This window comes from Saccopteryx leptura, chromosome 7 (genome assembly GCF_036850995.1).
Source record: "Saccopteryx leptura isolate mSacLep1 chromosome 7, mSacLep1_pri_phased_curated, whole genome shotgun sequence".
In the NCBI taxonomy this organism is placed as follows: Eukaryota; Metazoa; Chordata; class Mammalia; order Chiroptera; family Emballonuridae; genus Saccopteryx; species Saccopteryx leptura.
This window is the reverse complement of record NC_089509.1, coordinates 118,822,987-118,850,057: the sequence shown is the minus strand read 5'-3', so window position 1 is coordinate 118,850,057 and position 27,071 is coordinate 118,822,987. Positions and strand designations below refer to the sequence as shown.

General features: G+C 53.4%; 1 protein-coding gene and 1 pseudogene across 4 annotated transcripts in view; both read right to left on the bottom strand.

Annotated features, from left to right (window-relative positions):
* SCLY (selenocysteine lyase) overlaps positions 1-27,071 on the bottom strand; it is a 31,086-nt gene that overhangs the window by 2,557 nt on the left and 1,458 nt on the right. Inside the window, exons 2-10 of one of the 4 annotated variants that reach the window (XM_066345557.1) lie at positions 23,096-23,208; positions 20,442-20,542; positions 14,903-15,083; positions 11,685-11,812; positions 11,343-11,507; positions 9,365-9,471; positions 4,425-4,461; positions 1,433-1,516; positions 365-467 (exon numbers count right to left, since the gene is read on the bottom strand). In XM_066345557.1, coding sequence (XP_066201654.1) covers positions 365-467; positions 1,433-1,516; positions 4,425-4,461; positions 9,365-9,471; positions 11,343-11,507; positions 11,685-11,812; positions 14,903-15,083; positions 20,442-20,542; positions 23,096-23,208 — 1,019 coding nt within the window. Of the gene's footprint in view, positions 1-364; positions 468-1,432; positions 1,517-4,424; positions 4,462-9,364; positions 9,472-11,342; positions 11,508-11,684; positions 11,813-14,902; positions 15,084-20,441; positions 20,543-22,780; positions 22,899-23,095; positions 23,209-27,071 lie in introns of those variants that run through there. The other 3 variants (XM_066345558.1, XM_066345559.1, XM_066345561.1) reach the window with 3 other exon arrangements.
* On the bottom strand, positions 25,463-26,827 carry LOC136378577 (cysteine and histidine-rich domain-containing protein 1-like; annotated as a pseudogene).

The window sequence follows — 27,071 nt, the reverse complement described above, 5'->3', positions numbered from 1 at the left end:
GGGCTGGGAGCCACGGGAGCCACGGACCACACAGGTCCCTCCTCAGCCAGTTTCCACAGCTGACCGCCTCTGCTTTCCCTCAGCCTGGTGCAAAACCTTGTAACATTTGCTCGAAACCTTGTAACATTGGCTCGTGTGAAAGGACCAACTAGCCCCAAATGTCGTTCATTTCATCTCCCTCCCTGAGGGCTTGCAGGGGGCGCGCAGGGCCCTCCCGCGTCCTGGGCCCCAGAGCAGCGGCAGGTCAGGGAGAGACAGGGAGGGCAGGGCCCAGACCCCGGGGCAGGGCAGCCGCCAGTCCCAGCACAGCCCGACCTGCGCCCCCACATCGCCGAGAGAAGAGGGGGAGGCAGGCGGTCGTCACCTCGGAGCTGGGGTCCCCGGAAGGAGAAGTTGCACGTGTTGGGCAGCCGCTCGGCCCCCGGAAACCGGCTGTTCAGGTGGACTTTCTTCTCCCCGAATTCAGCCTGAAACATCCGGGAAACAGTCAGGCTGGCTCCACGGGCCCGCCCACCACTGTGTGCACTTTAGCCCTTCCTGGCAAACAGCACCTCACCCTCTGCACCAGCAGTGGTTCTTATCGGCAAGCACCTGCCTATGGCAGATAAGGGGCCTGACTCCCAGTAGCAGAGTCAACTAGGAGATAAAAATTCTGAATGCACGTGAATCTGCCCCACGGCCACCAAATGTACCATCTCTGGGCCTGAAAGAACTGTCCACGGGGCTGGACGGCCACCAAATGTACCACCTCTGGGCCTGAAAGGACTGTCCACGGGGCTGGACGGCCACCAAATGTACCACCTCTGGGCCTGAAAGGACTGTCCACGGGGCTGGACGGCCACCAAATGTACCACCTCTGGGCCTGAAAGGACGGTCCACGGGGGCTGGACGGCCACCAAATGTACCACCTCTGGGCCTGAAAGGACTGTCCACGGGGCTGGACGGCCACCAAATGTACCACCTCTGGGCCTGAAAGGACTGTCCACGGGGCTGGACGGCCACCAAATGTACCACCTCTGGGCCTGAAAGGACTGTCCACGGGGCTGGACGGCCACCAAATGTACCACCTCTGGGCCTGAAAGGACTGTCCACGGGGCTGGACGGCCACCAAATGTACCACCTCTGGGCCTGAAGGACTGTCCACGGGGCTGGACGGCCACCAAATGTACCACCTCTGGGCCTGAAGGACTGTCCATGGGGCTGGACTCCCTCCGTGCGGTTCTGACTCCGGCTGATGTCTTGTCATTAAATTCTTCGCTTGTGACCTTGTTGGTTCCAAGTCCCCACCCCGGGGCACCTGGCCTCAGTCAGCACAGCTTTCGTCGGGGACAATCACGCCCCACGTCCTGCCTGTCCCCTGGGGACGGCTCCCCAGCCTCACGCCCGCCCGCCCGCAGACACCGGCTCCCCTCGGGCTGACCGCGGCACTCACCACCAGCCTCTCCTCCAGGTAGTCACGAACGTCCCGCATGTGGGCCTCGTAAGCCTCGCAGTTCTCTGTCACCAGCTCGGCAGCCTGGGGACACAGAAGGTGGCAATGCGAGAAAGTACGTCCCACGAGTGTAAGGCAAAGGACAGCAGAGAGTTTTAAGGACCAGAGGCGGCGATTCCTGATGACAGAGAGGTGACCTGTCCTCAGACTGCTCATTTTCTGGAACAGCATAGGTGACACTTACGGACTGGCCCTGGGACGGCCGTGATGAGTGCTGGAGGGCCACCCCTGCTTGGCCCACAGGAATTTACCTGACGAGGCCCTTCTTGCGACCTCCGTGCACCAGGGACGCCACCGCTAGTAAGGCCAGAAAGGGTCTCAGCCCTGAAAGCACGCTCTGCCCTGGCCAGATGGCGTGGGTGGTTAGAGCACCATCAGGAGGCACAGAGGTTGTGGGTTCGCTCCCCGGTTAGGGCACCTACAGGAACGGGCTTTAGTTCCTATGGCTCTCTGTCCCTCTTCCTCTCTCGCTGATCAATCAATCAGTCAATAAAAGCACAGCCTATCTGTCCCAGAGACAGATGGCGGACTGACACACGGGGAGAGGTGGCCGCACCACAGCCCCTGGGCGGGCGCTCTACAGGGACCTGAGCCCACGTGCAGGAGGGCAAACACCCATGGGACCGAGCGGGAGGACCCCCTCAATGCCGTGGGGAAGGGGAGGGACTGGCATGTGTCCCTTCCCTGGGGATGACCTGGCCGAGTGTCAGTGGCCGTGGAAATGAACAAAAGCAACCATCTGCTTCCCACCCCTCCTCCTTCTCTCTCTCTTCCCCTCCCGCAGCCATGGCTCAGTTGGAGCAGGTTGGCCCAGGTGCTGAGGATGGCTCCATGGCCTCTGCCTCAGGTGCTAAAATAGCTCGGTTGCCGAGCAACAGAGCAACAGCCACAGATGGGCAGAGCATCCCCTGGTAGGGGGCTTGCTGGGTGGATCCTGGTCGGAGCACATGCGAGAGTCTGTCTCTCTGCCTCCCCGCTTCTCACTTATGAAAAAATAAAAATAAAAAAGGGCAGATCCTCGCTATCACTGTGGAGACAGAAGGCAGGCCTGGCTGCTGCGTCAGGCGCGGGGACATGGGCGAGATCAAGGGCACCTCCTAGGTTTAGAAGCGAGGACCTGCCTGGCGGAGGCTCCTGGGGAAAGGGGATGATGGAAGAGAGAGGAGCAGGGAAAGCATCAAGCAAGAGGTCCACGGGTGTCCCAAGAGAACAGGCAGGACCTGCCTGGCGGAGGCTCCTGGGGAAAGGGAATGATGGAAAAGAGAGGACCAGGGGAAGCGTCAAGCAAGAGGTCCACGGGTGTCCCAAGAGGACAGGCAGGACCTGCCTGGCGGAGGCTCCTGGGGAGAGGGGATGATGGAAGAGAGAGGAGCAGGGAAAGCATCAAGCAAGAGGTCCACGGGTGTCCCAAGAGGACAGGCAGGACCTGCCTGGCGGAGGCTCCTGGGGAGAGGGGAGTGATGGAAGAGAGAGGACCCAGGGGAAGCGTCAAGCAAGAGGTCCACGGGTGTCCCAAGAGGACAGGCAGGACCTGCCTGGAAACACCAAGGTCCGAGACCTGAGCCCCAGCCGGGGGTGTGGAGGGAGGGGTCTGGGGCGGCCCAGGGGCTCAAGGACGGGTGATGAGGCAGAGGAGGGACGGCCATGGGGCAGATGAGGGCGTGAAGACTCCAGGGAGAACAGGACCGGGCCGCGGGACGGGCGTCCACAGGCCGGGAGGTCGGGGCTGAGGGTGCGCACAGGCCACCCCGGGGGCGGGGAACACAATGGGGGAGTGGGAAGGGGTGTGTCCCGGGGAGGGCGGCTTCAGAAGCTGGGGGAACGGTCTGATAGGGGACCATGGGGCCACACAAGAGGGACGGCGGCGAGGGCGTCTTCAGGGAGCACAGGGAAGAGACTTGGGAAGACGGGTGTATGTGTGTGTGTGCGCGCGCGTGCGTGTATGTGTGTGTGTCTGTGTGTGCGTGTGTGTATGCGTGCGTGTGTGCGTGTGTGTGTGTGCACGCGCGTGTGTGCGTGCGTGTGTGTGTGTGCGTGTCTGTGTGAGTGTGTGTGCATGCATGTGTGCATGCATGCGTGCGTGTGTGTGTGTGTGTGTGTGCACGCGCGTGTGTGCGTGCGTGTGTGTGCGCGCGTGTCTGTGAGTGTGTGTGTGCATGTCTGTGTGAGTGTGTGTGCATGCATGCGTGCGTGTATGTGTGTGTGTGTGTGTGTGTGTGTGCGTGTGTCAGGGCCAGACCACATGTGGATGTCCAGGCCGGGCAAGGAGAGGGTGTGCAGGAGGTGACGGTTGCTGACAGAGTTCCTAAATTTTGGGGAATTTCCCAGGGACAGGAGTGTCTATTGTCCTCATGAGGCTGCTGTGGTGGTGGGGGGCTCCTGAGTGGGGCTGGTCACCAGGAAGAGCAGGCCACAATGGACACCTAGGATGTTCAACCCCACCCCCATGCTCCAGAGAGGACAGAGGGGCTGGAAACGGAGTTAATGACCGGTTGAAGCCCCCATAAAAACCACGTTAGCACAGGGTAGAGAGAGCGTCTGGGTGCTGGACGTGGGGGTTGCCAGGAGGAAGCCCCCCTCACTGCTGTTGGGAGGCCCACCTGCATCCGCCGTCACACCTTTCACAATAAAACCAGTCGTCTCGTGAGCACAATGCTGAGTTCTGTGCGGCCCTCTTGCAATCAAACCTGCAAATCTGCAGCGGGCTCAGGGGGACCTCCAGCGTACAGCCCGTCAGCCAGAAGCTGAGCCCCACATCTGTGGGACCTGGCGCTGTCTCCCGGTGCAGCGTCAGAACTGAGCTAAACTGCCGGTGACAGAGCATCGATTGGTGTGTGCAACGCCCAGGCTGGCGTCGGAAGTGTTGTGACAGGAAGGGGACACAGGAGGAAGACCAAATGCCCCTCTACTGACCAGGGTCGGCGAGGCTTACCTTCCCGAGGCCGGCAATCATTGGGGTGTTCTCCGTCCTGGAAGACAAGGGGTTCAGTTCTATTTCTACCCAAACAACTGACCAACGTCCCAGGTGGACCCCTGTCTCTAGGAAAGCCAGGAGTTCAAGCAGAGACACAATCACACCAACATCTCTCCTGAACGTGGGCCAGGGGTTGCCTCACTGGCGGCTGCAGCCCCAACCCCTCCCCGCGGCGCACTGGCCCTGCCCAGGGACGGCCCACACGGCCACGTGGGCAGTGTGCTCTGGGGTCCTCCCGAGGGAACTGCCCCGCCTGCAGACCAGAGCCTGCATCTGGGGTCCCCACTGCCGAGCCCGGTGGGCGTCAGAATCGCTCATTCTGCCACTGTCGCCTCAGCCGGCGGCTCGGGAAGCCTCTCGGCCGGAGTGGGAGGAACCCCACCGCTAGCGATGCGGGTGAGTGGGCGTTCAGGGAGACAGAGGAGAGAGTGGGAGGAACCCCGCCGCTAGCGATGCGGGTGAGTGGGCGTTCAGGGAGACAGAGGAGAGAGTGGGAGGAACCCCACCGCTAGCGATGCGGGTGAGTGGGCGTTCAGGGAGACAGAGGAGAGAGTGGGAGGAACCCCACTGCTAGCGATGCGGGTGAGTGGGCGTTCAGGGAGACAGAGGAGAGAGTGGGAGGAACCCCACCGCTAGCGATGCGAGTGAGTGGGCGCAGCACACGCGTGGGCGTTCAGGGAGACAGAGGAGAGAGTGGGAGGAACCCCACCGCTAGCGATGCGGGTGAGTGGGCGCGGCACACGCGTGGGCGTTCAGGGAGGCGGAGGAGAGAGTGGGAGGAACCCCACCGCTAGCGATGCGAGTGAGTGGGCGCAGCACACGCGTGGGCGTTCAGGGAGACAGAGGAGAGAGTGCGCCGGGGCCTCGCCCGCGGACCGCACACAGAAAGCGTCCTCGCTGTCTCAGGAGAAACAACACGACAGCTTCACCACTTGCTTCATTTCAGTTTTGGCTCAACCAGCTCTCCTAGGTCTCTGGAGCCGGCGACCGCCCCTGTCCTGGCCAATGACCAGATAGGAGAGCTCGCAGCAGGATAGCCACTCCGGCCGGGCTTCTGGTACTGGCTCATCGGTCAGCTTTGTCCCCGGGGGCTGGCTCTGGACCCACAGACAGTTGGTCTGGGCAAAAAATGGAGCTCAGGTGGCAATCTGAGGCCTGGGCACTGTCCTCAGCCTGGACGCCTCCCCCCGCTGTGGGTCCTAACGGTGTCCCCCCCTCCTCTGTACACGACACGGTCAGGCCAGGAGGGGACCCGTGGAGGGCCTGCAGCCCACCTGTGCCAGCCCAGGTCCATCTCCGCCCCCCAAGCAGCCAGCCCGCCTCTCCCCCCAGCGGGAGTGATGTGGACCCTGCGTCCCACACCCTGTGCACAGGCTGGGCTACTTACCTGGGGTTCTGACTCCCGACGTTTGGCATTTTCTTTAACTCAGCTTTTTATTTTGAGAGGATGTCGATTCCCCTGTGGTCGTACGATGTAACATCGAGACGTCCAGTGTACCCTTCGCTCCGTTCCCCCCAGGTGACACGGCAGCACAATGTCACGACCAGGAGGCTGACGAGACCCAGGCCACGTCCAGCAGCACAGAGAGCCCTCCTGGGGGCCTTCCCTTGGGCCCCGCGCCTCCTTAACCCTTGGCAACCGCTCGTCTGCGCTCCATACCCGCGACTTCCTCGCTTCAGGACTAGTCTCTAAGCGGGACCACGCTCTTTACAGCTCCGGGGCGGGGGCTGATGTCACTCCCCGCAGCCCCTGCAGGTGGCTCCAGGCCGGTGTGTGCGTTAGCGCGGCCCCTCCGCTCTGACACGCTGCTGGGTGTGTTCCAAGCACTCACTACAGGCCGGACGTGCGTGCCCAGGCTTGTTGCGTGAACCTCTGCCTTCACGCCTCTGGGATCCAGGCCCGGGAGCTCAACCGCTGGGCCCTGTGCCGGCCGCGTGTTTCTGAAGCAGCGGCCCCACCATCCGCGCTCCCCAGCACCGCGTGCATGCGAGGGGCCCGGCGTCTCCGCGCCCTCACCCACGACGGGTGCGGCCTCTGGTGCGGCCACTGCTCTTGGTGGTGGCCGTTCTGACAGGTGCGGTTTTACTTGCTCGGTGAGGTGTCTGTCTGTCTATGTCTGTCTATCCTCTGACCGAACTGTTTGGAATTCTTTTTTTCTTTCTTGCAATTGAGTTTTCGGAGCTCTTGATAGATTCTAGGTGCTAGTCCTTTGTCGGATCTGTCGTTTGAAATTATTTTCTACTGCAAGTAGCTTGTCTACTGATCTTCTTAACCAAGTCTTTTTTTTTTTTTTTGCATGGCAAAATTTTGTATTTTGATCAAGTTCAACAATTTGCCCATTTTTCCTCTGACGGATGACTTTTGGTGTGACGTTGCAGAACTCTTTGCCAAGTCCCAGGTCCTGGCAACTTTTTCATGTCTTTTTTTTTCCCCAAAAAAAAGTTGTGTCGTTTCATGTTTTACATTAAGTTCGCGACCTACGCTGAGGAACTGCCCGATGCACCATGAGACGTGGGCGGAGGCTCGCTGTCCGCCTCGGACCTCGTTATTCCAGCACTGCGTGCTGAGCGGACGGCTGTCTCTCCTCCACAGACCTGATCTCACATCTCTTGTTGAAAACCACTCGGGTGTATTCCTGGCCGTGTCTATTCTGTTCCATGATTTACTTGCTGGGATTTTTATAGCTAGGAATTGCCACCTTTGCTATATCGAGTCTTGTGATCCATGAACATGGTACATCTCTCTATTTATTTAGGCTTTGATTTCTTTCATTTGGGTCGTGCTGTTTTCAGCATGCAAGTCCCGTAGGTGTTCTGTTAGATTTATATCTAAGTATTTTTGAGTGATTTTTAAATGGGATTATTGTATGTGTCATTTGGCTGTCCATATGATCATGACCAGTACATAGAAATACTATTGATTTCTGTATGATTATCTTGTGTCCTGTGAAGTCACTTACTTATTAGTTCTATTTCTTATATATCCCTTGGGGTTTTCTTCCTAAACAACCATGTGATCTACAAATAGGGGCAGCCTTTGCCTCTTCCCTTCCAATCTGTACACCTCACACGTCCTTCTCTGGCCTCACTGCCCTGGCTGGTGAGTGGACACACCCGGCCTGCTCCGACCACAGGGTGGACACTCAGGCTCTTTGCACGGGTGTGAGCTAAGCTGCAGGCTTCTGCAGACCCTCTGGTCAAGTGGAAGTTCTCTTCTAGGTGTTTTGTTGTGAGAGGTTTTTTTTTGTGTGTGGCAGAGACAGAGAGAGTCAGAGAGAGGGACAAACAGACAGGAAGGAAAAGAGATGAGAAACATCAATTCTTCATTGCAACACCTTATTTGTTCACTGTTTGCTTTCTCATATGTGCCTTGACCATGGGCCTTCAGCAGACCGAGTAACCCCTTGCTCGAGCCAGAGACCTTGGGTCCAAGCTGGTGAGCTTTTGCTCAAACCAGATGAGCCCATGCTCAAGCTGGCGACCTTGGGGTCTTGAACCTGGGTCCTCCACATCCCAGTCTGACGCTCTATTCACTGCACCACCCCCTGGTCAGGCTGTTGTGAGAGTTTTTAATGAAAGAGCATTACTTAAACATTTTTCCAAAGTACAAGTAAGAAATAACCTTACCTCCTTTCACATCCCTTACCCTTCTCCATTTATAATTATCTTAAATATTTCTTTCACATACATTTTGAACCACATCAGACTGTGCTATTATATTTTGCTTAAGCCACCAAATAAAATCCAGAAAACCGAGGAGACAGAGGCTGTTTCACCCGCCGTCTGCTAACCCTGCCCTTTCTTTCTGATGTCCTGGGTTCCTCCTTCTGCTGTCTCCCTTCTGTCTGGAGAACGTCCTCTGGTCCTGTCTAGCACGGGCTGTCTGATGGCATGGTCTGCCAGTTTTCGCCCATCTGAGGGTGTCCTGACTTCTCCCGTTACCCCTGACTGAGGTCTGCACGAGGCACTCTGGCCCGAGTTCTGAGCACCGGCAGAGGATGCAGCCCTTTCCTTCTGGTCTCTGTGGTTCCAGTGAGATGTCCGCGGCCACTTGAATGTGTCTCCCCCTGTAGGGAAACTGTCATTTTCTCTCTCACTGATTGCAAGATGTTTTCTTCGTCTTTCATGTTCAGAAACTTAATTATATGTTGTGATATGGGTTTCCTTCGGTACATACTGTTTGGGTCTGTTTGGCTTCTTAAATTTGCAAGGTTACGTGAATTGCCAAGCTTGGGAAGTTTCCAGCCCTTATTGCAAGTGCTTTTTCTCCACCCGCAGCCCCGGCTCCGCTCCTCCGGGGCCTTCACTGAAACGCACTTAGATCTTGGTTACGGCCACACAGGTCCCTGCTGAGGCTCTGTTCAATTCTTTCCCCGCTCTGGTTCTTTTCTGTAGCTCAGACTGGATACTTCTCTTTCCTCTTCTGTGCTTGGTTCCCAGTAGGTCCCTCCGTCCCCCACCCGACTGCTGAGCCCACCCACTGAGTCTCTATTTTAGTTACTGTGGCTTTGAGGCTAAAGTTCCCATTAGTTCCCGCTGCCTTTTTCTTCACTGACACTTTCTATCTCCTCTGTTTCGTTTCTAGTGTGTCCACTGAGGTGTTTTTAAGGGGACAGCTGCACGCCCCGGCCAGGAGCCTCCGCAGCACCTCTGTAGTGGCCGAGCCAGGGTGACATGGGGAACCGACGCTTTGAAGTGGTAGAAAGTCATGGAGATTTCTTTCCTCTCCAAAAAGCCTGCAGATCTGAGTCCCAGGTGCAGACTCGATCGGTGGAGCCAACGCTCACTCAGCAGGAAGGAAACTGCTATCACTGCCCGTCCAAGAGACAGAGAGAAGCCACTGCCCCAGAGACATGGGGCCTGGCCCATAGGACTGCCACTGTTCACCTCTGCCTTACCCTGGCCTGAAGTTCCGCTCCTGTCCGCCTCCAAACAGCATGGGGTGCAGAGGGGTACGCTCACCAAGCCCTCGGACGTACAGCGCTCCAATCCTGGGGCCGTAGAACTGAAAGGAGAAGCCAGTCACTATTAAACAGGGACCTCCCAACGATGCCTGTGTGCTGCACACTGGGGGCACACAGAGACACTGCAGTGAGGGGCCCCCGGCAGGGCCCCCTCTACTGCTCCAACGATGCCTGTGTGCTGCACACGGGGGGCACACAGAGACACTGCAGTGTGGGGGCCCCCGGCAGGGCCCCCTCTACCGCTCCAACGATGCCTGTGTGCTGCACACGGGGGGCACACAGAGACACTGCAGTGTGGGGGCCCCCGGCAGGGCCCCCTCTACTGCTCCAACGATGCCTGTGTGCTGCACACGGGGGGCACACAGAGACACTGCAGTGTGGGGGCCCCCGGCAGGGCCCCCTCTACTGCTCCAACGATGCCTGTGTGCTGCACACGGGGGGCACACAGAGACACTGCAGTGTGGGGGCCCCCGGCAGGGCCCCCTCCACCGCTCCAACGATGCCTGTGTGCTGCACACTGGGGGCACACAGAGACACTGCAGTGTGGGGGCCCCCGGCAGGGCCCCCTCTACTGCTCCAACGATGCCTGTGTGCTGCACACGGGGGGCACACAGAGACACTGCAGTGTGAGGGGCCCCCGGCAGGGCCCCCTCCACTGCTCCAACGATGCCTGTGTGCTGCACACGGGGGGCACACAGAGACACTGCAGTGTGAGGGCCCCCGGCAGGGCCCCCTCTACTGCTCCAACGATGCCTGTGTGCTGCACACGGGGGGCACACAGAGACACTGCAGTGTGGGGCCCCCGGCAGGGCCCCCTCTACTGCTCCAACGATGCCTGTGTGCTGCACACGGGGGGCACACAGAGACACTGCAGTGTGGGGCCCCCGGCAGGGCCCCCTCCACCGCTCCAACGATGCCTGTGTGCTGCACACGGGGGGCACACAGAGACACTGCAGTGTGAGGGGCCCCCGGCAGGGCCCCCTCCACTGCTCCAACGATGCCTGTGTGCTGCACACGGGGGGCACACAGAGACACTGCAGTGTGAGGACCCCCAGCAGGGCCCCCTCTACTGCTCCAACGATGCCTGTGTGCTGCACACGGGGGGCACACAGAGACACTGCAGTGAGGGTCCCCGGCAGGGCCCCCTCCACCGCTCCAGACTCTGGAGGCGGGCAGGCTGGACTCGCGTCCCAGCTGTGTCCCAGCACAGCCCCCACATGGCATGTGGTCAGATCTGTCACAGACAGGGGCTGGAACGAGAGGTCACCAAGGGCTTCTTCGGGGGGAGCCCCTGTTGTCACACGGAAGTGACATAGAAACTTGAAGGGTCACAGGGTTGAGCAGCACACACACCCCTCTGGAAACAGGGCCGTGCTGGCACACGGAGCACTGGGAGCGCCTCAGAGGGTCTCCAGCGTGGCCGTCCCCCTGCTGCGCCTCACAGATGAGCCGCCGGAGCTAAACCTTTCCCTTCAGGGGGCGTGCGGACTCCGAGTCAGAGAGAGCTACCGTCACGTCGCCTGTCTGTGGGGGGGCTACGGGCGGGCCGAGGAGGGTCTGCAGACACTGTCCCTGCTGCAGAGGACACGCAGCCCCTGGCTAACCCACCGGCTTCCCTCTCACCGGAGACCCCAATGCCCTCCCGCAGCCTGGCCTGGCTGCGTCTGTCCTGCCCGTACGGCCTGATGCCCGTTATCCCAGTCACGACCTCATGCCCCTGGTCCCCCCTTCAGTAAGGCCCTGAGGGCAGTGACCTGCTGGTCACCGTGTCCCAGGGCCCAGCCCTCAGGAAGCACTCGAGGGGCCCTGACGACAGGTGAGTGACAAGCGGAGCTGTAGGCTCTGCTCTCAGGAGGCCCCGCGGTCATCGAGCCAGGGACCCCAGGGGGGCCGGAGGGCTCTGCCTGCCCACCTTGTGCCCCACGATGGTCAGGAAGTCCACGCCCAGGTCCCTGACGTCCACGCGCCGCTTCCCCAGGGCCTGCGCGGCGTCCGTGTGCAGCAGGATGACCGGCAGCCCCGAAGCTGCCCGCTGCTGGTTCAGGGCTTTAACTCGCCGACTGATTTCAGGGACGGGCTGAAGGGGGAGAAATAAAGAGTTGAGTGTGTTGCTTGGATTTGATGTAAATGAAATGAGAGAAATCAGGAGACGTTAACAGGACAGGCCAGAAACGTCACAGAATTAAAGGAGGGAGGACAAGAGGCCCGCTGAGGATGCGAGCACAGTCTCCTTCCCAGCGGAAAAGCGGCTCACCATGACGACGCCGGTCTCGTTATTGGCCAGCATGACGGTCACGAGGCACGTGGCCGGCCGGACTGCCGCCAGGATGTCCTCAACCTCCGCCTGCCCGCTCACCTTGGACACCGGGACAAAAGTGACTGCTGAGGCAGAGACACAAGCACTGACCTTAGTCCCGCAGAGGGTCCTCTCTCGACAGCTCCTTTACACAGAGCTTCACAAAAGCATTTCCCACAATTAAAAGTTCAGAAAACTATAAAGAAGGAATATAAGCCTCCCCCATCACCCCTCCCAGAAATGATCGACTCAAACACTTCTTTAATGAGGCGTCAGCTGGTGGGTTGGCTTTGAGGTTCACTCTCCTTTCTGCGTCTCAGGGACCCACGAACTTGACCTCGACTCACTCAGCGCTGAGCCAGCACTTACGATCTTATACTGAAGATGGAAAACAGTGGAGGTGTCTTTCGGTTCAAAAGACAAACACATTTCCTTTCCCCTCAGAAACGAGAGAACAGGCATATTTCTAAATAAGGGGTATCCCCTGTGGACAGGGAATACTGAGGGACCCCCAGAAACATAGAAAGACAATGGAATTAGATGAACAGGAATAGGAGAAACAGACTTGGAACACTAATGTATGAACGGATCTGTGACCGTCCAAGTTCAGGGTGCACAGTGTGGGAGAGGGTGGGGGCCAACGGCTGAGGCCAGCGGGAGACCCGTTCTGGTGTCTGAGCAACCCCCGCTTAGCATCCAGCAAGTGGGTGGCGCCGCGTGCCCAAGACAGGAAGGGCGGGCCCAGGGGCTCCGGGACAGGAAGGGGCCCGAGAGAAGGGCACGAGTCCACACTCACTCTGCTACTGGACACAGACAGGAGGCACAGGGAGGCAGCCTGGCCAGGACGCTCTTTTTATGAAGGTCTGAAAAGATGCTCGACTCAGCCACAGGGAAACGGAAATCAAAACCACGGGATTCCACTTCGCACCTACCAGGATGGCTATAATAAAACATACAGCCTGACCAGGTGGTGGCGCAGTGGGTAGAGCGTCAGACTGGGATGCGGAGGACCCAGGTTCGAGACCCCGAGGTCGCCAGCTTGAGCGCGGGCTCATCTGGTTTAAGCAAGGCTCACCAGCTTGAGCCCAAGGTCGCTGGCTCAAGCAAGGGGTTACTCGGTCTGCTGTAGCCTCCCGGTCAAGGCACATATGAGAGAGCAATCAATGAACAACTAAAGTGCTGCAACAAAGAATTAATGCTTCTTATCTCTTTCCCTTTCTGTCTGTCTTTTCTTATCTGTCCCTCTCTCTGATTCTCTCTCTCTGTCAAAAAAAAAAAACCACACAAAAAAACCCAGACAGGAACAAATATTGGCGAGGCTATGGAAAAATAGGAGCCCTTGTGACTACTGGTGGGACTGCAAAGACAGTGTAGCTACTTTGGAAACAACGGTTAAACAGTTACCATAGGACCCTGCTAGCCCACTCCTAGGCGTGCACCCAAGAGAAATGGAAATGTGTCCACAAACACGCCCACAGACAGATGATCATCATGGCGCTGTCATGATGCCTAATGTTCAGCTGATGAGTGGGTGAATAAAACGTGACTATTCTTCACACAAAACGAAATTTACTCATCCATAGGAAGGAATTAAGTACTGGCACATGTTACAACATAGATGCTGAGAGAAGCCAGGCACAAAATACTGCATATCATGTGACTCTATCTGTGTGAAAGTCTAGATTAAGCAAACCTTAAGACATAACGGAGATTCGTGGGCGTCTAGGTTTAAGGGCAACGGAGAATAGTTCATCGATACGAGGTTTTTTTCTGGGGTCATGAAATGTCCTATAATTGACTGAGGTCCCGGCTGCACAACTGTCAATGTACAGTCACGACTGAACTGCACGGTTTAGAAGGGTAAACGGTACAGTAGGTGAGTGACATCTTCTCCATAAAGCTCATTTACAGAGAAAGCACCTGGCACGGGGAAAGGTGTGAGACGGTGGAAGTCCTCATTTTATACCGTGGGTGTGGTGGGGGGGGGGGCTGCCAGGAAACAGAGGGCTGGGCTGACGTGGAGATTACCTTTGTGAGTGACTCAACTGGAAGTCATTAAACTGACATGCTAACCAGGAGAAAAACTCCAGGGGCGCTTGGACCTGACCCGGCAGCAAAGGAAGAACATTTACTTTGTACTTTACCCCTTGCTATAATGTTTAAGTTGTCTCTGTCCTGTGCCTGCTTATACTTTGTAACGATTTGTGTAACTTTACACAAGAGGTTCAATGCAACAGTAACTAGTAACAATGCACTGTATACTAAGTTGCCCTTTCCGCTGTAAGTAAGACAGAAAACGGGAAGCTGGGATAAGAGAAACTAAAACTTAAGAAAGTTAGACCTGGATTTTTTTTTTTTTTTTTCAAAATCAAGCTGGTGCATTCAGGTCAGGCTGGGAGGAGGAAACCTGGCCAACCGTCAAACAGAAAAAGCAGCAACAGGGCGCCTGGCCACACGCGGTCTGCCCCCTCCAACCTTTAAAACAGAAACACCTTCCCGATTCGCCTTCAGGCTTCCAGCAGATCCGATGGAAAGCTGATACTGTGAAGAAGTCGCTCTCTTATTTAAGGAGGGCGATCTTGGCTGTCTTAGGAGGATGTTTTCAAAAGTCTCCCGTGTCTTGAGGCCTCATATCACAGGAAAAGTGAGGACCAGTCCCTCCGGTGTGACAGAGCTGGGGCCACTGTCCCTGCAGGCCAAGATGGACTCACCCCTGGGACGGCCAGAACTGCTCTTGCTGAGGCCTGGCCACCCTCCCCCAACCCCACTGACAACGTCTAGTTCTCAGCACCTGGAGGCCACGACTACTTGATCCTTTTCCTTCTAGCAGAGGAAGCGGCAGCCAAGATTTAATTATTAAAATCAAACCACAAAAAGCACCATTCAGCATTTTATAGACATGGTATTTAAATATTTACTGGACACAAGAGTCGAGAACACCGCTGGGGAATACCAATGACCCATCCGACACCTGATTACCGTTTCTCCTGGGGAAAACTTCAGGGTATCTGCGGAGGCTCCAACACAGCCTGGGGGAACAGGCTGTCCCCTGCACCCCAGAACAGCCAGGAGGCCGAGCGCAGGAGGGTGCTGACTCACCGCGTGGGGCCGCTCCCCACTGAATCAGACAGGTCAGCGGAGCTGCCCGCTGGAGTCCAGCCAGGCTGGTCACTCACCGGCCACTTGTTCCTCTACCGCATGCTCCAGGGGCAGACGGATGGAGTCGTGTTCCACCGTGCAGGTGACAATGTGGGGCGTGGCCCCCTCTGCTGGGCTATGGCGCTCGGCTGTGTCCCCCCGTGGGGTGTGGGTTTTGCGGAAATGCTTCACCACGGAATGGATCACCAAATTATTTGACTGCAGAGAAACAGCAAAACAACAACAAAAAAAAATCATTTGTAAAAATTGTCCTGAGGGGGAGTCAGGGTAGCAACCTCTCTCACTTGGGTTTTCCTGTGGCTAACATCTAAAAACAAACAAACAAACAACAAACAAACAAACAACAGTCAGCTTCCTGAGCTGCATCCTTTCAAAGACCTAACTTCAAAGATTTGGGGGTCTCCAACTTTCAAAAACTTCAGAACTCATTTCTGGTCAATCCTATCCAAGAAATTTATGCATTTTTAAATTTATAAACCTGTCAAAAAAAAAAGAAGACGATTTTACACAGGCCCCATTGCTGGTGGGGCTGTAAGCCGGCACCTCTACGAGGCCCTTGGGCGTGGACATGGATCAACTCCTGGACTAGCGAGGCTACTTCGTGGACGTGGCCCCGTGGCCAGCTATACTTGCACAGAGACAAACATGGATGTGAAGATCATTTACTGTTGCGCTGTTTGTAACAGCAAAGCCTTGGAAACCCCTTTGATTTCTCAATTTCTATCAATAACAGGACTTGCTAAATAAATTACACAACATAGTTGAATGTAACACCCACAGAGATGTAAAAACACCTAGCGAGGAACCAAGAGAGTGATATATTGCTAAATGTAAAAAGGTAGCAAACATTAGATACAGTACCCCACAAATTGTCTGAAAGGGCAAGATACATACACACTTCCTTACACATGCCAAAAAAAATGCCTGAATAGGCACAAAGGGAAGGAGAAAGACTATATAAATCTACACACTTATTTTCATTTTACACACAGACTATCTCTGGAGACAGGAAACTGACAGTGGTGGTCTCCTGGAAAAGAAGTGGACAGTGGAGGGAGTTGGGTAGTAGAAGCCTTTGTTTTGTTGTTGTTGTTTTTAAAGTAACCTCTTCTCTTACTTTTTTTTTTTTTTTTTTTTTTTTGTATTTTTCTGAAGTGAAAAGCTGGGAGGCAGAGACAGACTCCTGCATGCACCCGACCAGGATCCACTCGGCATGCCCACCAGGGGGCGATGCTCTGTCCATCTGGGGTGTTGCTCTGTTGTAACCAGAGCCATTCTAGCACCTGAGGAGGAGGCCATGAAGCCGTCCTCAGTGCCCGGGCCAACTTTGCTCCAGTGGAGTGTTGGTTGTGGGAGGGGAAGAGAGAGACAGAGAGAAAGGAGAAGAAGGGTGGAGAAGCAGATGGGTACTTCTCTGTGCCCTGGCCAGAAATCGAACCTGGGACTTCCATACGCCAGGCTGATGCTCTACTGCTAAAGCCACCGGCCAGGGCAATTCCTCTTACTTTTAAGTAAAGCATACGTACAGGGAAGTGTGTGGGACATACACAGCTGCCCGGGCCCAGACAGAGCCACTGTGCCCCCAGAGCACGCTGCCCGATATCCATGGAGTTTCCACCCCATGTGAGCACCCCTCGACAAGTGTTTATTTTGTCTTTCTGACCTCCACATGACTGGCACTGACCTGAACCAATTCTCTGCTATTAGAGAGGCCGCCCCTCAGGCATGTGCACTGTGGGGAGGTGGTGGGTGTCACTGGCTCTGGTCAGTTAGGTGGTGCTTGGGCACTGCCCATGCACTGAGTGGAACAGCGGGCACCTGGCAGAGAGTGAGGCAGCCGGCAAAGGGTCAGCTGACCCGAGACACAGCAAACCAGGTAACGGTGAGGAGTGGTGAGATGATGATTCAGAAGTGCTTCTCCAGAAGGTGACGCTTCCTTAGAAGTCCCAGGTCACGCCCTCACGGGAAACACAGCCGCCCACACGGCGACTGTGCGGACAAGTGACTTTGGGGCTCTAGGTGCTGGAGCAGCCCCACAATTCCATTCAAGGGGCCCGGGGTCCCTGCACCACAGGTCACCATGGAAGGCAAGGTAAAAGATGACCCCACCAACTGTGTCAAAATGAAGATGCCCAGGCCCCGCCCACATGCCACCCCCATGGGAGGCAGCTGCTGGCAGTGTCTCAGGACCTCACCTCATCACCACCCGGAGAAGCCTCACAGGGGCCACAGCGTCTCAGGACCTCACCTCATCACCACCCGGAGAAGCCTCACAGTGGCCACCTCATCACCACCCGGAGAAGCCTCACAGTGGACTCACCCTCATCACCACCCGGAGAAGCCTCAGGGGCCACCTCATCACCACCCGGAGAAGCCTCACAGTGGCCACAGCATCTCAGGACCTCACCTCATCACCACCCGGAGAAGCCTCACAGGGGCCACCTCATCACCACCCGGAGAAGCCTCACAATGGCCACAGTGTCTCAGGACCTCACCTCATCACCACCCGGAGAAGCCTCACAGGGGCCACCTCATCACCACCCGGAGAAGCCTCAGGGGCCACAGCATCTCAGGACCTCACCTCATCACCACCTGGAGAAGCCTCAGTGGCCACAGTGTCTCAGGACCTCACCTCATCACCACCCGGAGAAGCCTCACAGTGGCCACCTCATCACCGCCCGGAGAAGCCTCACAGGGGCCACCTCATCACCACCCGGAGAAGCCTCACAATGGCCACAGTGTCTCAGGACCTCACCTCATCACCACCTGGAGAAGCCTCAGTGGCCACAGCGTCTCAGGACCTCACCTCATCACCGCCCGGAGAAGCCTCAGGGTGGCCCTGGGACCACAGCAGCCTGTCAGAACCAGGTGGCAACCAAACTGTGTCGCGGCATGTTCCCAGGCCATGACACTCCTGGGCACTGACGGGGCTCTGGACAAGACCTGGACAGCCCCCCAGACAGCCGGGGGCCATGGGGGCCCCATTCAAGCCACCAGGAATCTGACCCTGGTGTGGTGGTCAGTGCCCAGGGGCCTGGTGGCAGCTCCTCCCACCCGTACTCAGCGAGGACGCGTCACTCTGCTCTCTCACAGAGGCGCAACCTCCCCCTCGAGTGACATCCTGCACTCAGCGTCGTGAGCGCTGTCCACGGTGAGCAGGCAGCTTAGGGTGTTCCGCGGTAGGTCTGCGTCACAAGGTGTTGACGCTGGTCCATTCTCTCGAGGGACATCTGCTTGTTCCCAGTTTCCCACGGACGATGCTGCTACGACAGCCCTCACCTCTCCCCTGGTGCCCAAGCCTCTCATGTCTAGGACGTGTACCCCCGAGTGGGACGGCTGGCTAAGAGGGTTGGAGTCTTCCACTTTGCACGACAATGCCATCGTCCTTCCAGTTGGCATCCTGCCAGGTGTGTCTGGGTGTCACTGCCCTCCAGTCCTGTCCACACTGACCCTCACTGGACTACCCCAGTCCGGCGTGTGCAGGGGCACGGCTGTGGCGTTCGCTCTTGGACTGTGTCAGCAGCAGGCGGAGACACTGCTCTGCAGACACGCTGGGGCTCCTCCGGGGGAGGCGCCTCTTCCCGCTTGCTTCTCGTCCGCACGTCTGTCGGGTCCTCTGCCTCCGGAGCCTGGACGCTGCCTCGTCCCTGACGTGCTGCAAATACCTTCTCCCGTGGTCCAGCTTGTCTTTTTTCTTTTCTTCAGTGTTCTGTGATGAATCCAAGTTTTGCTTGGTTGTGTGGACGGTAGAATTCATTCATCTTTTCCTTGATGGTTAATGCTTTCTTATATTTAAATAATATAAGCCCAACGGGCTTAAGCATTTGCAAACAAATAACTTTTTGCCAGAAGGCTTTACAAATTTTACTTTTCGTGATTGGGTCTTTATTGCACCTGGAGTTGTTTTGTTTTATTATTATTATTATATTTTTGGATGTTGTGAAGCAGAAACCCAATTTCCTTCTTCTTTACAGACAGTTTCCCAGCATCATTTACTTGTCAGAGTCAGAGAGAGGGACAGATAGGGTCAGACAGACAGGAAGAGAGATGAGAAGCGTTAAGTCTTCATTGCGGCACCTTAGTTCATTGATTGCTTTCTTATATGTGCCTTGAGGGGAGGGGGAGCTAAAGCAGAGTGAGTGACCTCTTGCTCAAGCCAGCGACCTTTGGCCTCAAGCCAGCGACCATGGGATCATGTCTATGAGCCCACACTCAAGCTGGCGACCTTGGGGTTTTGAACCTGGGTCCTCCATGTCCCAGACTGACACTCTATCCACTGCACCACCACCTGGTCAGGCTTGATAGACTGTTTTTAATTCCTGCTGCTCTACTACCTCAGTCATAGGAGCAAACCAGGATAAGTGGCCATTCTGGTCACACTGCAGGTCCCCATACACGCATGGCTGTGTCTGGTCTGTCGTCAACCTCTGCCCTGGGACCACCAGCCTCATTTCACAGTTTTACAGAAGGCTTCCTTCCTGGCCAAGCAAGTTATTTCCTGATCGTCTTAATCTTCAGGAAGTCTTGACTATTCTTGGCTTCTCTATTTCCAAATAAATTAGTTGGTAAGATGCCACCAAAAAAGTGTCAGGATTTTTTTTTTTAATTTTTTATTTATTCCTTTTTAGAGAGGACAGAGAGAGGGAGAGAGAGAGAGAGAGAGAGAGAGAGAAGGGGGGAGGAGCTGGAAGCATCAACTCCCATATGTGCCTTGACCAGGCAAGCCCAGGGTTTCGAACCGGCGACCTCAGCATTTCCAGGTCGACATTTTATCCACTGCGCCACCACAGGTCAGGCTGTGTCAGGATTTTTACCGAGGTTGCACTGAATCCATGGTGCGACTTGGAAGAAACTGATGTATTTACGAGGCTGAGTCTTTCGAGGTGTGAACATGGTATTTTGCCCCATTCATTTAGCTCTGGTCGGATGGCTCCTGGCATGGGAGGGACTGACAAATTCTCTGCTAATAGATTTATCTCCTAAACGTTTGACAAGTTTCGGTGCTCTGATAAACATTCGTTCTGTTGCTGGTACAATAAAAATACAATTGATTTTTCTATGTGCCAGCTTAGCTAAATTTTCTTATGAACTTCATTAACCTCACTCACTGCAGATTCCTCCGGGATTCCTGTGCGGACAGTCCAGCTCCTGGACGGCCATCGTGCCTCCTCTCCTGAACCAAACGAGACGCCGAGATCACCGACTCAGCGGCGCCCGACACCGCTGCTTGGCTGCGAGTGTCTTCTGCCGCCGTAAAAAGTTCGACGGTCAAACCTCACACTCTTAACACAGCGAACAACTTATCAGGGCGTCCAAGGAATGATTCTCGGGCGGCATGCAGGGGAAACACTCTTTATTGAAACAGCACTTACATTATAAATACCTTACCAGGCACCTGGACGTTGCTCTCGGGATAAATACTGGCTGATTCTATATCAAACTAATTTCCAAACAGCAACAACAAACATTATTCTTTCTTAAAAAAAAATACTCAGAAGGAGCCACCTTTTTTTACTAAAACTTGCAGCTGAAAGAACGAGGCTTCGGAAACGTTACCTCGGTGCCCCCGGAGGTGAAGACGATGTCTCGAGGGTCCCCACTGACCATCTTCGCGAGGCTTTCCCGAGCTGCACTGATCGTCTCCTTGGCCTTCCTACCTTGAGGGACCGAAATGCAAATTAATTAGCATGGCTTTGCTGAGTCCAACCCACATGTGTAAAGAGTGACCAGACATGAAGGCGCAAAGAGACCTGACTCTGAAACGGAACGTCCCGTGGGCGTAGACACGGTTGTACGCCACCACCTGGACGGGGCCAGTGCAAGGCGGCAGGGAGAGCGGCCACTTCTGAGCTTTACGGAACTTAGTGAGAGCCGGCAACGGACATGGGAGGGGGCCTGGGAACCCCAAAATTCCCTGAGACACGCTCACGAGGGCAGGGACGCTGCCTGGTTGGCTGCTGTGCCCACCAGGCAACAGAGCACACACCGGTGAGCATGCTGAGTGAACGACTAAGTTAAAATGCTCACAGAAATCTGATTTTGTGTGTCACTAAGCAGGACTTGAGTCCTTGGAGGTGGGTCCAAGTCTCCATCCCGGCCTTGAGAGTGTTGGAAACTGCGGACTGCAGTAAGAGTGGTTCTGGTGGGGAAAGCCCAGAACCCAGAGCTAAAGGGGCCAGTCCCATCCGGGACCAGCCGCTGACAAGGAACGCCATGTGGCCACATCCTTAACCTTGTCCTTAAAGTCCTCCCAAAAGGAATTATTATTAAGTCATAATAATGTGACAGTAATTAAATCACTCCATCATAAAGGCGATGTTTTTCCTTCCTTTATTTCTTTCCATTTCTACCTGAGCCTCAAAAGAAAGTGAACTGCAATGCACTTTTTAGTTACGGCTCTTAATTTGTGGAAATGAGGGCTGTCAAGGTAACCAACCGAAAAGCCCCTCACTGGCTTTACTGGGTCAAGAACATGACTTCTTCCCGAGGGTTACTCATGAGCTTCATGTGAATTGCTTTTTACTGGCATTTCACTGTCCTCCACATTCATTCTCAGGTTTTAATGCGTCAGAAAGTTCAAGTCGCCCAGAGGACAGATCAGCGACAAGGAAATGTTCAGTGCAGCCTCACGCGTGGATCAAATACACCAACACACCCGTGATCAAACGGCTGCTGCCTGCTTCTGAGGACGCTTCCCGTCACCAAGTTGCTGTGGAACTTAACACATTGTGTAAGTCTGCTGTCTAACTAGTGATTTTCTTATATTTAAGCAAATTCTTTTCTTCATAAACATTTTTAAAATTTTACTTTTATAAATTATTTTCTGAAATCTCTATCTCAGAGATTTTTAACTGGTGTCCCGCAAGAATTTTTAAAACATGCAGGGGGACTGACCTCTTTTCCCTTAGATTGTCAGATTAAAACGTGACAGCAGCCAACACAACAGCAGCGTCTGGTGTGAATGCCCTGTCTTGAGCCATAATATGTAGGTCATAGAATAGAGTTGCACCTTATTGGTCACATCACATAAAAAGGTTGCATCTGATTGGCTAATTCTTGGTACCAGAAATCCTTATATACAGGTATAGGCTCCTGATTTTTTAAAAAATCACTTTGGAGCAAAAAGGGTGGGTAATTACTATTATTATTTTTTTGTAAACCAATCAAAATTATACTTATTTTTTGTCAGATCAGCAAAAAATATATTTTTAATATGCTGTAGAATTTTAATAATCAGTTTATGTATGCCACAAGATAAATAAGGTTGAAAATCACTGCTGTACATTAAAACAAGAACAAATGAGAAAGAATATTTATGATTAAAGGACTTAAAAGTAATTTTCATTTTTTTAAAAGACCAGGATTATATTTGATCCTGATGATTTAAAAGGTCTATTTTGCAAATATTTTAAGGATCAACTGAGACAGATATGTGAAAGGGCTTTAATAGGTACAGTAATTAGTAATTACAATAACTCTAAATAAGACATCTTGGCCCCAGCCGGATAGCTCGGTTGGTTAGAGCGTCATCCCAAAGCACAGAGGTTGCCGGTTCGATCCCCGGTCAGGGCACATACAGGAACAGCTCGATGTTCCTGTCTCTCTCTCTCTAAAATCAATAAAATAAACATTTAAAAAATAATAATAAGACAGTAAGTAAGACATCGTGTACACCCAGGGAAGGGAGACAGGAGCATATGTTAAAGACTGTGGTACCAACAGGGACCGACATACCAAGCTGGACTGCTTGGGAAAAAAATCCACCAAGAATTATAGCTAAAGACGCAGTTAACAGAAAATCTATTCACTACCAAGCGATGCCGCGTGGCGCGTGGTCTCTGTGAGAGTGCCTCTTACCCCCATGTCCGCCATCTGGGCGCAGCCTCTAGAGTTACCTGCCGGGTACGGACTGCTGGGATTCCCCCAGGCCTCCTGCATGGTCTCTGTGAGAGTGCCTCTTACCCCTGTGTCCGCCATCTGGGCGCAGCCTCTAGAGTTACCTGCCGGGTACGGACTGCTGGGATTCCCCCAGGCCTCCTGCATGGTCTCTGTGAGAGTGCCTCTTACCCCCATGTCCGCCATCTGGGCGCAGCCTCTAGAGTTACCTGCCGGGTACGGACTGCTGGGATTCCCCCAGGCCTCCTGCATGGTCTCTGTGAGAGTGCCTCTTACCCCCATGTCCGCCATCTGGGCGCAGCCTCTAGAGTTACCTGCCGGGTACGGACTGCTGGGATTCCCCCAGGCCTCCTGCATGGCCTTGGTGACCGCCCGGACGACCTCCGGCTCCAGCGGGGTGGTGGCGTTGTAGTCCATGTAAACTGTCCTGGAGGGGAGAGGACGGGCTGCTGCAGGTCCGTCTGCACCAGGAGCAAACATCGGCTAGGCCAGCCTGCTCCTCCACGGACACTTCCACCCCTGGGGGGACTGGGGGCGCAGGGCCTGGACGCTCACCCCACCGCTGTAGAGGTCGGGTCCCTGTCCGCCCGGGGCCGCACGTCCCGAGGGCTCTTCTTCCCGGCTTGCGTTTCTAACTGGACCAGTTTCCGTAAGGCTGTGAGCAGTGGGTGAGCCTGGCACCCATGCTGCCACTCTCCCCCTCCTCGCCACCTCCCGGGCAGGTCTCCCAGGGGCCGGCCTGCGGCTCCTCCCTTGAACTCCTGGGTTTCTTTGCCTAGAATGACCCCCCAACTTTTTGTGTGTGTCTTTGCTCTAACTGGACGTTCTGGTGAGGTTCCATACAGCCAGCAGCCCCTCCTTGCCAGCTTTCAGGGTCCCTTCCCTGCAGGTTCTCCCGGCTCTCCTCGTCACTGACACCCTAGCCCTGTCCTTGTTTCCCGCCCACATCAGTGGGAAGTACCAGGACGTCAGCTCCCGGGCTCTGCCAGTTCCCACTGCTGCCTGGCCAACACTGACTACAATGGCCGGCACACGGCAGGGGCTTGGTCTAGACCAGGGGTAGTCAACCTGTTTATCCCTACCGCCCACTTCTGTATCTCTGTTAGTAGTAACATTTTCTAACCGCCCACCGGTTCCACAGTCATGGTGATTTATAAAATAGGGAAGTAACTTTACTTTATAAAATTTATAAAGCAGAGTTACAGCAAGTTAAAGCACATAATAATAATTACTTACCAAGTACTTTATGTCGGATTTTTGCTTCTTTGGCAGAATAAATCTTTATAAAACAACTTACTATAGTTAAATCTATCTTTTTAAAAATTTATTTATTTATTTTACAGAGACAGAGAGAGTCAGAGTGAGGGATAGACAGGGACAGACAGACAGGAACAGAGAGATGAGAAGCATCAATCATCAGTTTTTCATTGCGCATTGTGACACCTTAGTTGTTCATTGATTGCTTTCTCATATGTGCCTTGACCGTGGGCCTTCAGCAGACCGAGTAACCCCTTGCTTGAGCTAGCAACCTTGGGTCCAAGCTGGTGAGCTTTTTTGCTCAAACCAGATGAGCCCACGCTCAAGCTGGCGACCTCAGGGTCTTGATCCTGGGTCCTCAACATCCCAGTCTGACACTCTATCCACTGAGCCACCGCCTGGTCCGGCTAAATCTATCTTTTTATTTATACTTTGGTTGCTCCGCTACAGCCCACCATGAAAGCTGAAACGCCCACTAGTGGGCGGTAGGGACCAGGTTGACTACCACTGGTCTATAAGGTGGCAAAGTGAATGTCATAGAAAATGCACATTCTCTGAAAGATCCTCATAAGTGAAATTATCTGTGTATCTTTTAACCAGTATCAAAAATCTTCAGAAACTTTCATAACTATATATGGTAGGTAATCCTGTCTGACACTAGAAGTTATCGTACCTGATTTTTAAAGGAAGAATGTTTAAACCGATCCACATGAATTTTCAAATTGTGTTAAAAATTTAAACACAACTACCAGTGATAGCTGTTAAAACATAAGTGTGGGTTTTTTTAAGGAAATAATCATTAATCTATGCAAGCATAATTCATGCCCAAACATTAAATTCTGCCATAGTTTTTGCCTTCATAACATTTTTCATTTTCTTTGTGAGCTCTGCATTACCTTAAAAAATAACCTATTCTTTGATGGGTTCAATTAGCATAAACAATCTAATTCTGTGATACCTATTTAACAAAGTTCAATACATAATATTTTATTACCTAAAATTGTCAAACTGTTCGTGAAAGCTAAAAAACTATAAAATAATTAAGCTACTCAATTTAACATGTAATAATTAGTGGTCATAAAGCAAAATTTTAATATTTAGTCTTCTGAAACACTAATGTATTTCCATAAGCCTTTAATCTATAATTTTTTAGCTACAGTTTGCCACCAGGGAAGCCAGACATATATTCAGTTTGTCTTTATATGTAATTAAAAATCTTAAGAGGACATAGGCTGTAATTTAGATACAATTTAGTCATCACACTATACCAAGACCTTTAAATAATCAGAAAATATTTCACATTACTGCTTAGTCTTATAAAATGGTAAATACTAACCAAAAATTGATACCTCTATACTCTTATTTATAATGTTTCCTATACTCTTAAATGACACTGCTTGGCACGTAATATGAATTTACCCCCACTAGTTTCACATGAATTCTAATTGTCAATCGATGTAGCTCTTGCTCTTTACTTACTACATTGCCTCAAAATCAATCCTCCTACGGAAAATCACCGTCCCGAGTGGGGAAAAGATTGCAGAGCTTCATCTGTTCTTTAAAGATTGTATAGAAACACAAAGCGAATGAAAAAACTAATTAAAAATCTGACATTGCAGCGCTGGCTGGTGAGCTCAGTGGATTAGAGTGTTGTCCAGTAATGACAAGCTTGCTGGTTCGATCCCCGGTCAGGGCACATACAGGAAGATTGATGTTCTGTGTGTATGTGTGTGTGTGTTGTGTGTGTGTGTGTGTCTCTCTCTCTTTCTCCCTTCCTGTCTCTCTTAAAAAAAAATAGATAACCTGACTTTGGCCTCTCAGCTCCTTCTGTTTTTCCCGGCTTTTGGCTGCAGGCAGATCAAGGCTTGCCCGTTGAATAGGTTCGGTTCTGTTGCAGTCAGTTACATAACTTCGCTCTACATCACTCGCACCCCAGAATTTCATATTTTGGAGAAATTCCTTCTCTCCTTCAAATACAACGGGTACATCTGTACTATTCGCGGCTACTTGACTAAGCTCTAGAAGTGAATTTCTAGCATACACGGAAATGGTGACTTCACCCCCAGTTGAATGCCCGCCATGTCTCCAGGGAACAGCGTTCCCCAGCATCCTCTGTTGCCCACGAGATTTCCTACTGTGCAGCCCTCCTGGGCTAAGAATGTCTGAGGATGTATTAAAATCAGAAGTTTCCCTCCTACGACAGCTCCAGCACTTCATTCCTTCATGGAAGAGGCACTCCAGCATGGCAGACAGACTTCTAAACTCTGTAAACCCTGATACATTTTTGAACACCCTCAATTTTTACATGCAGTCCCAATCTTAATTTCATCACTGTCTTTCTCTTCCTGCTGTCTTCGTTATTTTTAATTTTTATTTTTTCATTCCCCTACAGTAGTTCATCAAGTGCTTGTTACAGGGAGGCACATAGATACTTTTAATCCCAAATTTGTAACTGTTTCACCAGGGCTTGGGCTTGGCCTCTTCACTACTTCCAGTGGGTTAGGGGCTTGTATGATGTGCTCCTGAGATTGGGGTTTCAATTCAGATAGTTCTTTCCTCTCAGCAGTCCTGACATCAAGTGTGACTGGCTCAGGTGGATTTTCACTATAACGTGTACCTTTTTGTACAATCTACAATGATTTAAAAAAAAAATCAGAAAAATCAGCTGTTCTCTTACAGCAAGACCAACCCTTTAATGCGTCGTGTGCATCGTGGGAACTGGGGGTGGGACCCAAGCGCTGACAGCAGCCCAGGTTGTAGGCACAGCAGGGCCATTTCCTTCCCACCCACACAAGTCAGGCCCAAACACCGGGACTGCATGACCATGCGCTGACAACTCCCCCTTGCAACCACCAGTCTGAGGGCCTAGTTTTCCTTCGGTTATTTTTTAAACCATGAATGTGTTAATGCAGCGACTTGTCCATGAGCTGTTCAAAGTCACCTGGTAGGTACAGGGCTTTGGGGCTCTGGGCAGCCTGACCAGCCATCCTTGGCCAGTCCGCTATGACGACGGTGTTACGACTCTCCTGGTCC